Below are 12206 nucleotides of genomic sequence, written 5' to 3'. Positions count from 1 at the left end.
TAGGAGAAAAAGAAAAAATAAGAGATGGGGGGAAGAGGGGAAAAAAAAAAGCGGAACATGAAGGGAAGATAGGCCAGTTCAGAGAGCCTTGGGAATGGGTGGAGTATAGGAAATATTAGTCACAAAATTAGGAGATGGAATCTGAATGATAATTAAGTAATGCAAATTGAGTAGTAGTATTTAGACAGATGCAGAGGGAAAAAAAAAAAAAGAGAAAAATGTCAGGAAAACCTAGAGAAGAAAGTGTATATCCAGGAGAGCAGAGTAGTTGACACTGTCAGATGCTACAGAGAGATCAAAGAGGATGAAAACTCAGAAAACACTGGATATGGTGATTTGAGAGATCACTACTAATTGTGGAGAGAGTAGTTTTAAATTGTGAGGTCAGAAGCTATACTGCAAGGGATTGAGAAACAAGTGAAAGAGGTCCTCTTTTCTTACTTAGAAAAAGAGGAGATCTGAGGTGAGTTTTCTCTCTTTCCCTACTCAATACCTCAAAACCCCTTACATCTCCACTTATCCTTTGTCCTTGTCTGAAGAGATGGGACTTCTACTACAGGTCGACTACTATACTAGAGTCTTGAATCGCAATATCATCTCATTTCCATCAGGAGCGAGCCTCCTTGAATATCCTGTCTTGATTATCTTCATTCTCTTTCCCCATCACACAACTGTGAAAAAACCCTCAATAGATTCTCCCCTCCCCACAAGCTATCACTCCTTATCTCTCCTTCCTTTTATTCTTAAACCTCTAAAAAGAATTGTCCACATTGGACACTCCTTCCTCCCTTGGTTTCCCTGACAGAACTCTCTTATCTATTCTTCTGCCTATCTGGCTATTTCTCCCTCAGGCTCGTTTTACTGGCTCATAACACATCTCTTTTTCTCCCCTTGATGTTTCCTTAGAGGTTTGACCTGGACTCTCAGTCTCTGTTTTCACTATCTCCTCCTTGAAGATCTCATTAGTTCCCATAGGTTCAATGATCATCTCTATGCAAATAACTCCAAAAATCTCTATAATTCAGTCCTTATCTCTTTGTACTTTATGCATAATCAATTGCATGTTGGATATCTCCTCCTGGACATTCCTTGGGTACCTTAAACTTACATGTGTGTGAAATAACATTGTCTTCTAACCTAAGTCAATCTTCCCTCCATAAGTACTATGGAAAGAATTCTTTTCCTTTGTGAGTTCTTTGTTCTTGTCTTGGATCATTGTGTTGCTGAGAAGAACTGTTGGGAGCATCACCATCCGTTTGCTCATACTCCTGGAATCATATCAATTTTTTTCTTTTCCTCATATCCAATCATTTACCAAATCTTGTCAGTTCTGCATCATCAACATCTCTTGTATCACACAGCTACCACTTTAGTTTAGACTCTCATCATGTCTTGGCTGGATTACTTTAAAATACTTCTAATTGTTCCCTTGCTTTCATTTTGTGTCCTCTGATTTATAACATGCACTCTCCCCCCCCCCCCCCCCCCCGATCTTTCTAAGGTGCAGGTTTGATTATATCACTTTTTTGTTCAAAATACTTCAGTTGGTTGCCAAGTGCCTGTGGGATAAATTACACTCTTAAACTGACATTTAAAGTCTTCTATAATCTGGCTTCATCCAGTCTGTCTTAATGGTTTTATTTTTCACATTGGTCTCCTTCCATAAATGATATATTCAGGCAAACCATAATTACAGCCATTCCTGGACTTTGTTATTCTATCTCCTGCTTCTGGACACTCATATCAGATATCCCCATGCCAGGAATGCACTCATCTCTACCTTTCAGAATACTTGCCCTGCTTCAAAGTTTCAACTTTTAAAATCTTCCCTGATCTCCCCAAGTGTTAAGTGTTCTCTTAACCTCAAATGACCGTGTATTTTCTTATCTGTATATATGATGCATTCCCAACAAAGTATAGGCTCCTTGAGGACTGGGATTATTTCCTTTTGCTCCCTAGGGGCTTGCAAATTTATTCAACTGAATTAAAATAGGAGCATAATAGAATACAAACAGCACCTATAGTTAAAATATAAAGATATTAAAACATCTTCTCCAAAGGGTAACAACAAGATAAAAAAAATTAAGAAATAAGAATGGATATTAAAAATGTTACCTGCAACTTAAACATAAGTACATAAGGCAAATATAAATAAGTTGTTCTTCCCAGTAACCAGAATATTAGCCAAAAAAATTCTCTCACAGGAGAAATTTTGGGGAAAATGTGACATTTATGGAAAAGAGGTGAAATACTACCAATGACAGAGCAATCAAAGAATCAAGGAAGTAAAAAAAAAAAATTAGAAAAAATCCACATAATTTTATTTTAAACTTTAAATAGATTTTAGTAGATATGGAAGAAGTTATAGGGTTGAGATAATAATGAAAACAGCAGCTTACATTTACATACAAATAACACTGTAAAGACAAAAAAACTTTTGATTTAATAATTCTGTTCAGTGCAGCAAAAAACCCTTGATTCCAGAGAACCACTTATGCTATCCATCTCCTGACAGACTCCAGGTGGAGAATGAGAAACGTTTTTGAAAATAGACCATGGGGGAATTTGTTTTTCTTGTCTATTCATATCTATTAGAGAAGTTTTCCTTTTTTGAGGGAGAGAAGGGGAAGAGGAGATCTGAGGGAGAAAAAATATAATTTTGTTAATTGAAAAAAAACAATTAAAAAAATTTACCATGCAGCTACATGTGTTCTTTTATTTCATCCCTCAAAACTAATGCCTAAGGTAGTTGACACAAGTGTAATTATTCCTATTTTGTAGTTGAGGCTAGTAAACTTAGGTGTGTTAAAGAGACTTGCTTGAAGTTACAGCTGGTAGATGACAGAAATGTAGCTATAAGTCAGTGCTATGGCACCTAAACCCATTCAAAAAATGCTATACCTGTACTCTTGACATTTTTCATATTGCTCCTCCATATATATTCTAAGCTCCAGGCAAACTAGACTACTTGCCATCCCTTGTATTTTTATGCTTCCTTGACTTTTCACATCATTCCCTAAATCTAGAATAACTTGTTTTTCTCTTTTCCTCTGATTAAAACAGAATTCAAACACTACATCTGAACAACCCAGCTAATCTTTTCTTTTCTGAAGGACCTCAATTCTTCATTTTTACTTTTTTATGCATTTATCATTTGTTGTAATTTTGGTTCTAAATCTGTGATTTTATAGGTGCAAGGAGTCTTCCCTTTCTAATGCAAACTTGCAAATGTCAATCAATTTATAATTTTAGAGAGCTGAATGAGAACTGTTTAAATGACTCATCCCAGTTCACAAATCCAGTATGTTTATCAAAATTGGGACTTGAGACCAGTAGTTCCTGATTCTAAAGATGGCTCTCTCCTCTACACCATGTAGTCTATCATGTATTACTTTGTATTAATGACATTGTAGATGTCATATTGCCCTTCCAGACTACAATCTCTAAGAAGAAAGTAATATTGTTTATTAAAATTTTGTATTTGTACTGTGCACCAAGCACAATGCTCTGCACACACTTGGGCAATTAGTTAAATGTTTGGTGACTTATATACCAAGTTTTGTCTAGTTATAACCAAGGATAGTGCTAGATTTTTTTTTACTTTGTTTAACTCCATTACTACCTTGAACAATACACATAGGACATTCAAGAAAGTAGGAAAATTTGTACTGGATGACTGTCACAATAATGATTCCCAAGAATGCAGTAAAAACAATTGTTTCAGAAAACAGAAAGCTAGTATGCAGGAAAAAAGGAGAAAATAAAAATCTAATCATTAGATTTTTCAAACATTTCAAAGACATAAAGCAGGGTAATTCCTCTTATCTGAGGAGACTGGGATAATTGACGTTACTGTCAAAGAGAGTTATGCTATAAATTCCATACTCACACTGGTATGTGATTTGGGTGTCACTTATTCATTTTTCCTAATTCTGCTTCCATAATATGAAACCAATCACATGTACTATTATAATCTGTTAACGAACATTCAAAGTTGTGATAACAGCAGCATCCTGAAAAAAATCTAGTTCTGCAAAAATGATATACTATGTGAAAAAAAATTAGTTAAGATGATGGTTATAATTCAAGTGATGAAAATATGAAAGGTAATTTGACACTCAGCAACATAAGTACATAAGTATTTTACTTCAGTTACAAAATATATTCAAACTTTATTGAGTACCATTAATTTGTAAGCTCACAAGGTTCCTTAGACTTATAAACCTAAATACAGTATGATGGATAAAGACAAAGAAACAATACATAATACATTTTAAAAGGCTACCATTAGGTAGCTGATTTTAAACAGTCTTTATTAATTGTCTAAATCTTACATTTTATAGTTCAAAATGATCAAGCCTTAACTCTAGCATCCTCATAGAAGGTGGATTAATCAAGGATAAACAAATTCTGTGATTGAAATAAACCAACCTTCTCTTGTTTAGAAAAAAACAATGGAATTAAGAACTAAAATCATTCTGGTCTCTCCCATCTTTTGTTCAGCGTAAGATTTCTGAAAACAGAAAATGATAAAATAGACCTTCTTTCAGAAGTTTATACAATTCAGCTGGGTGGCTGGCGCCTATGATTTAAATTACAGTAAAATAATTTAAAAATAACGCCAAACCCAGCTAGTTTGACAACTCCTTCCAGGTGACAGGCGCCAGTCCCCTTCTATGGTGGGGCCAGGCCGACCTCTGACCTTTTAAAAAAGTTATCTTTAAGAAACTTGAGAAAAGTTACCCATATATATAAACTATAAATAAAAGGCTATTATCAAAAAAAAAAAAGAAAGAAAGAAACTTGAGAGAAACTTCACAAAAAGCTCCAATCTACTAAATATACAACAAACAATGGAAACCAAAGGCAGCATATCACAGTGGTTCTAAAACTTTTCTATTCTGTAACTTTTTTTTAAGTACTACTGTAACCTCATGTAACCTTTCACTTCCTTCTTCATGCCTTTCCCCTATAGCAAATAAAAAACAAGACGTTATAACCCATACCACCATGTTAGGAAGAAAAAAGGAAGAACTGTCAAGTACAAGTTATATACGACTTGTGTACTACTGTTTTGAGAAGGGAAGAAAGTCAATTGAACTTATCTGTTATTTAAAGGGGAAGAGGTCATTTGGAAATAAACTTCCACAGTCTCTACAGAACTCTGTTTTGAGAAACACTGGTCCACAACTGGGCAATAACTGCTACCTTCCCTAACCTTACATAACCTTATGCAAATACTTTACCTTTCAGTCTTTTTGGAAAATGAGAACTACTTAGAAAGTATGTTGGAAGATAAAGGATATTATACTATATAATAACATTCTGAACCCTCTGGAGAAAAGGTACCTTATAAATCCAAAAAAAAAAGGATCACTGCTTAATCCCAAAACCAAGCACAACCTCCTGGGTTTCATAACCAATTATTCTTTAGAACAAAAAAAGAAAAATTAGCTAATTTGCTATCTTCTCTTAAGCAGAAAACACTTCAACTGCTCAAAACGGTCTGCCACAAAAACAACAGCATTTTATCTCATTAGTTACTTTTGCCACAAGGCCAATGGCCTCAAAGCTCTAGGTTTCCTTCACAATGAAAAAGCTTCCTATGGTTCCGCCAGTAGAGCATCAGTCTCACCTACATACCAATCGAAAAACGAGGTAAGTTGGCAAGCACCCTGGTTAAAGAGAGCAGCTACAAACACACTCTTCTCAGTTGTTTCGCTTACCTTCTGCAACATCTCGGGGATTGGAAGTCCGGTCACTGGCTGGATCCACAGCTATGGTCGCCAGCGAGGTGGTGGCCCCTGACATTTCACTCATCGGCTCACTCCGGCTGGTTTCAGGCACACTTTCCCGGGAGCTAAACCGAACACGGGAACTGGAACGGGAGCTGAGGTCCGGGCTGGTGTCTGACAAACCTGGAATGTCATCGATTTTTGTTGGTGTCACCATGAACCGAACCGAAGCCATCTTGGTGGTGGTTTCTGGAGGATGCATTTTTTTTTTTTATAAGAACAAGAAAAGAGCAAAACAAAACAAAAAATCCTTCCTCCTACGGAGATTACTTTTAATCTTGACGTTAGTAATAAACTCAATCCTTGACTCAAACACGAATCAACCAAAATCTGGGTACCACTAATCCAAAAGCTGTCCCAGAGCACTACCCAATACACAAATAGCAGGGGGGAAACGCCAATTGGGTGGAACTTCGTTCCTTCGGGATGAGTAGGTGTCTAAAGAGCTCCCTGGGCCCTGTGTTCGAGGCTCACAGCCATAGTCTCTGGTTAGGTAAGCGACGCTACCCTTCTCCCCCCGCGCTCTCCCCCGGGTTCTGGCTGAGGTAGTCGTTTATCAGGGGAGTATCCCGGGGCTTTAGCTGCGGAAGAAACGTGCAGGACCACCGTTATCAGGTGAGCATAGCATGGATCTGGTCGCCCAAAGGCGCGCGCCCAGCCACCTGTTGTGTATATCAGGTGAATACCCCGCAGGTCTGGCAGGGAGGAGGCGTGTGCACCGACACCCGACGTTTTTGAGGCAGGTAATCCGCTTGGGTCTGGTGAAAAAGGTGCGCGTGCATAACGGGAAAAATATCCCACACCGCTCTGATGGAGGTGAAGAAGATGGGAGAGGCAGAAGAGGAGGAGGAAAGGACGAGCAAGAGGGGGCCAAGGAGCAAAGGGGCTTCCAGAGGTGCCCGGCTGCAGGAGGGTGTGCGGGGGCAGCGAGATCACACCGGGGTCTGGGAGAAAAAAGCTACCAGACAGACCCAGCCCGGGCTGCGGGGCAAGGATGTGGCAGGTGGATCGTCCCCAGTCATCAGTCGAGTCCGCCGACTGCTCACTCCCTGGGTCTCCCCCGCTGCTGCTAGGACAGGGCCCCCTTCCTCTCCCAGCAGACTTCCTCCCCCTACCAGGGCCCCGGCACAGCTCTGGCCCTCGCCAGCCCTCCTCCGGCAGACCCTGTCGCTGCGTGTCTCTTCGGGTCTCCGCTGGAAGAGACGACAACGCAGGTTGTCCCCCGGTTCCAAGAGAGGCAAGGATGCAGGAAAGGGCGAAGAGGAGGAGGGGGAGGAACAAGAGGAGGAGCTTTCTATCAGGTGCTGAGATCACAGGAGCCCAGCTGATGTGGGATGCGCGCGCAGCGGTTGTTTACTAGACGGGTAACTGTTTCAGCCGCGGCAAATTAGGGCTAAGGAGGCGGGGCTTGGCGCTTCGGTCGCGCCGGGGGAGGACGGAGGAGCCGAGCGGGGAGAAGGGCGCGCACCGCCTTCTCCGCAGGCCCATCTTCTCGGTCTGCGCGCGCCGGAAAAGTCGCTTCCCTCGTCTCCCGACGCTTCGGTTGGGTTCGAGCCCCCGAAGGCTCTTCTCCCACCTCCTATTCTCGAGCAGCTCCAGTTCGGGGGGAACGGGCTGGGACAGAGCGTGTGACGGGACAGCGGGGAGGGTTCAGAAAAACGGGAAAAGATCTCGCTGGCCCCTCCCTATCCCCTCCAGGCCTTTGGCCGGTGCACTTCCGCCTCGCCACCCGCCGCTGAAGTTGGAGCACGATGGGCTGTCCTCGGCGCGCCCGCTAGCGGCCTTACTGCTTGCTGTTCCTAGCTCCGGGACCTCGGGTGGAGGGCGCAGGGAGAGCTGTGGCTGCACAGGGGGGAGGGCAGGGGAGCCTCCCGAAAGAAATGGGCGACTTGGGCGCGGGCAGGGGAAAGGGGACCTCGGAAAATGAGCGGCAGAAAGCAATTAGCTGTCAATCTCGGAGAATAGCGAAAGGGCCCTTGCACCGGGAAGAGTCGGAATCCTAGGCAAGGCCATTTCTGGGCCTCAGTTTGCTTACCTGTAATACGTAACGGCTGAGCTAAATGGTTTCTAGGGTTTCTTCCAAATTTAATTGTGTGGTGGAAATAGTACTAGTTCTGGGGTCAGAGGCCCCGAGTCCAAATCCTGCCTGGGATACCACTGCGGTTTGGGGCAATTCACTTAACCTACCCGAGGCTCAGTTTTCCTGAATTGTAAAATGAGAGCCGGACTAGATGGTATTAAGGTCTCTTCCTTCCTGCTCTAGATCCCTTTCTTCCCTAGTAATAACAGTGTGACTATCACTTTTTTTTTTTTTTTTAAAAGCTTTTTATTTCCAAAACATATGCACGGATAATTAGACAACATTGACCCTTGCATAACCTTGTATCACTGAATTCTTTGGAAAGATCAATAAAGATTTCTGGTTTGTGAGAGCAAGATAATAGGATTCAGAGCTGGAAGAGGGGGACCTTTTTGAGTTAGTCCAGCAGATTAGGAAAAAGTCCTGGAGAAATGACGAGATTTAAGATTATACAGTTGGTGAAACACATATTACCCCAGAAAGAAGTAACTTCTAATTTTAGAGTTGGAATTAATCTCAGAATTTCATTTAATATGAGAGGTGTGGTAAAAAAAGGTCACTGATTTTAATGTCAGCTAAGATTTCTATCCTTGCTGTGCCACTTGAGACTTTCTAAAGGTTCCAGTTTCTTCAGATTTAAAAAAGTGCTGGACTAAATTTCTGAGGCTTTTTAAGATTTATGAACAGCATTTTACAGAAGAGGAAACTGAGATTCAAAGGTTAAATAACTTGCCCAAATTCACAACTAATAAATAGAACACTAATTGAAATCTTCTGACTCCAAATCGATGTCTAAAAATTGCTGAAAATTACTTTTGATGACTTTTGATTTTTATTATAGACATCTAGTGTAATATAAAGTGAAAGTGGGGAAAAAAAAGGAAAGTACTAATTTGAAAATTGCATGAGAGGTAAATTCAGAAACACACAACTGAAAACTAATTTATAACAGACTATTTGGTGTCCCCTTAGAAAATATTGTTAGACTGTAACCCTAAAGCATAGGACCCTTAAGATGAGTATTTTTAATACATGGTTTGCATTTTATTAGTTGGTTTTTGTTGTTTTATAACTGTTATAATCTTACTACCCAAATTAGGATTGTACATACTGTTGGGAATAAGGAATGTTTTAAACAGAAGAGTAATTTTAAGAGCTGGAAAGGGACATTGAATATTAATCTGCTAACTCCCAGATCTAGGTTTTTTCTATGCCACTTAAATACTTGTTTTAAGGTATGTGACTTCATGATGTTCAATAAATATCAGTTGACATAAATAGACTCATTTGGGTGTTATTTGGCTTATTTAAATGTACAATGTTCTCAGACACAACATGTCTGCTTTTGTACTTTCAGGCCAGTTTTGACTGCTTCCTCACATCTGGTTTAGACAGAATGGCATTAAGCCAACAGTCCTGGGAATAAATTAATATATACATCCAGATTTGATAATACTTTATTTAGGTTTCAGTTAAAATTTAAGCCAGGGAAACCCTATTTATTTCCAAATGAGCCACAAAACTTCAAGAATCCAGCTCTTTCACTAGATAAGAAAGATATTACCATAATTTAGAGAATGGAATTCCTATTTAATATTGAAGCTAATCTTTCATATTGCTTTCAAGTCTCTATCCTCCACTGTCCCACAGCACTTATCTTCTGGCCTGCTTTCAAGCTGCACACAGCTCTGACCTATTTTAGACTTTCAATTACAAAATTATAGGGAAGCCTTTGCTTTCCCCAAAGGTTAACATGTGCCTTCAACTAGTCTAGACAGCTTTTCTTTCATTAAGAAGCTTTATCTGAACACATCACTAACTTTTCTGATAATACTATAAATTTGTATAGCACTAGATGGGGTACAAAGTGCCTTCACATATATAATTATGTACCAGATTAATGGGGCAAGTTTTATTATTCTCATTTTACCAAAGAATGAACAAACGTAGAAAAACTGTTGCTGCCTCAAGGTCATACACATTGATAGAGGGAAGGTGCTGACCCAGTTCAGTTCTCATTCTTTGATCAATTCAACAAAAATTTTAGATGTACAAAAGAATTGCATAAGCTTGACATATATTGGATTACTTGCTGTCTAGAGAAGGGCAAAGGGAGAAAAATTTGGAACACAAGGTTTTGCAAGGGTGAATGTTGAAAACAATGTATACCTTTTGAAAATAAAAAGCTATTTTTAAAAAAAATAATTGGGGCATTTTAAAATTAAGTAACTTGATGTGGAATGGTCAATCTGTGTACTTTATTTAGCAACACATTTCACAATCTCTTTGAAGTTGGAAGCTAAAGATAATTCTAATACAACCACACACATGGAATTCAGTAAAAATATCAGTTTGCTTAAGGGGAGGAAATATTTCTCATTTTTGTTTTGGTAGCCAATGCTCAATACTTTCTTTTGAAAAAGAGTCCAGCTAAGCTGTTCTGCCTGAAGTGTGTTCTGCAGGATACACCATTTGGTAGAAAGAATAAAGCCTAATTCCTTCAGACTTATGATAGATTTTAAGAGTTGGAAGGGACTTTAGAGGCCAGAGTCTAACCCAACCCTACTTTTTACAATTGTGTCAACTGGGATGCCTGAGATGCTATGGGAGGTTCTCAGGGTCATATGGTTAGTGTCTGAGACAGGTCACCCCGAGTTAAACATGCCACTTATACTGCCTTTATTTTTCCCCTCCTTTTTTTTCATATTCCCAGCACTTAGCAGTGTCTGGCATATAGAAGGTGCTTAATGCATGTTTATCTATTTCCTAAGCATTTTGAAGAAGGGACCTTTCAGTTGATTTATAGCCAGGAACACCAAGACTTGGTAAATATCACCTCACTACACTCAACCTAATTTTACTGTGCTACCTTAGTCACTTTAACATTTTTTTTTGGAGGGTTACCAACGAGTTTGCCCTGGGCCCACTATCAACCCTATTCTCAATCATTAGCCACCTAGTATTCCCTATAGGAATATTCTTATCTCATAATGAGATACTTTATATCTTCCATTTCTAGTTCTTACTTGAAATATCAAAATTCAAGCAATGATCTTGTTTTGTTTAGTGTTTGTCATGTTTGATTCCCTGTGACCTTATGAACTAAAGCTCTAATATTATCCACAGGGTTTTCTTGGCAAAGATACTGAAATGGTTTGCCATTACCTTCCCTATACAGAGATTAAGTGACTTGTCCAGGGTCACACAGCTAGAAAGTATCTCAAGTATCTTTCTGATTCAGGTCCAGCACTAAATCCACCAAGTCACATAGCTGCCAGCCTAATTATGTTAACTTAGTATTATTACTTTCTTTGATGTAATTTCAAAATTGCGAAGTAAAAGATTAATAAATGGTGACAGGAAGCAAAGCCATTGTCTTGAACCAAAGGTAATTTAAATTCAAGAATTTATAAGAGTCAAAAAGTTGAGTCTTTAAGTTTTATGTAGCCAACATCTTAAAAGAGATTTACATTAAGGAATGGGGGTGGGGGGTGGGTTCCCTTACATCCTAAGAGAGCGGGAAATAAGGTCAAGAATTAAGGAATCAAGAGTCATCTCTAGTCTTTCCTGCTTTGGGTTTTACTACATAGCCCCAAGTTATTATTTTCTGTCACGACAAGGATTGATCAGAATATTTAAACTTAATATTTTTAATCTTAAAAATAAGATTGCTTAATTGCTTGCTTAATCTTCAACCTGAAAACCTGTTGTCAGACTGCATACAAACTATTCTCTTAAATTAACCTGAGCTTTAGAAAAAGACAAAATTAGTTATTCCAACAAATTTCTAACCAGCAGAAAAACACATAAAGCTATAGGGACAGAAAACCAACCAAGTCAAAAATACCTTCAGCAGGGATACCAAACTTTTTTGAGGGTTCTTTGGTTAATTTCACTCTATTCAGACTTAGGAGAAACTGAGAAACAGACTACAGAGAATGTTGGCACCATAGGTTTTACAAAAGGTAACAAAGATAATCTCTTGGTAAAGATAAGGAAATCTTAAAGTTATCAATAGGATGTTAGAATTCTGAGCTAAAAGAAATTAGATCATCTAATCCAAGCCAATTAATTTTTATGGAAGAAAATTTTGAATTCCAATGCAGATATTCTAGTATTATAAAATAATAAAAAACGGAGATAATTATTTTCTGATCAGGAAGGGTAATAAGCTTTTTATAGCACCTACTACATGTCAAGTATGTGGCAAGCACCTTTTTAACAAATACATTATCATCAGTATTATCATACTCTATCCATTGAACCACCTAAGCTTCCTCTGATCAATTCAGACAAGACTCTCCCTGCCCCCAATTAAAGAAAAATAGATC

At 39.0% G+C, this 12206-nt stretch overlaps 1 protein-coding gene across 2 annotated transcripts in view; it reads right to left on the bottom strand.

Annotated features, from left to right (window-relative positions):
• SLC12A6 (solute carrier family 12 member 6) overlaps positions 1-7056 on the bottom strand; it is a 105259-nt gene extending 98203 nt beyond the window's left edge. For both annotated transcript variants that reach the window (XM_003755961.4, XM_031952019.1), the window contains exon 1: positions 5727-7056. In XM_003755961.4, the coding sequence (XP_003756009.1) occupies positions 5727-5997 (271 nt within the window). In that variant the 5' untranslated portion in view covers positions 5998-7056. The remainder of the gene's footprint in view (positions 1-5726) is intronic.
• Positions 7057-12206: the final 5150 nt, after the last annotated feature.

The sequence above is a fragment of the Sarcophilus harrisii genome, chromosome 2 (assembly GCF_902635505.1).
Source record: "Sarcophilus harrisii chromosome 2, mSarHar1.11, whole genome shotgun sequence".
In the NCBI taxonomy this organism is placed as follows: domain Eukaryota; kingdom Metazoa; phylum Chordata; class Mammalia; order Dasyuromorphia; family Dasyuridae; genus Sarcophilus; species Sarcophilus harrisii.
The sequence above is the reverse complement of the archived record's forward strand: the minus strand, read 5'-3'. Positions and strand labels throughout refer to the sequence as shown.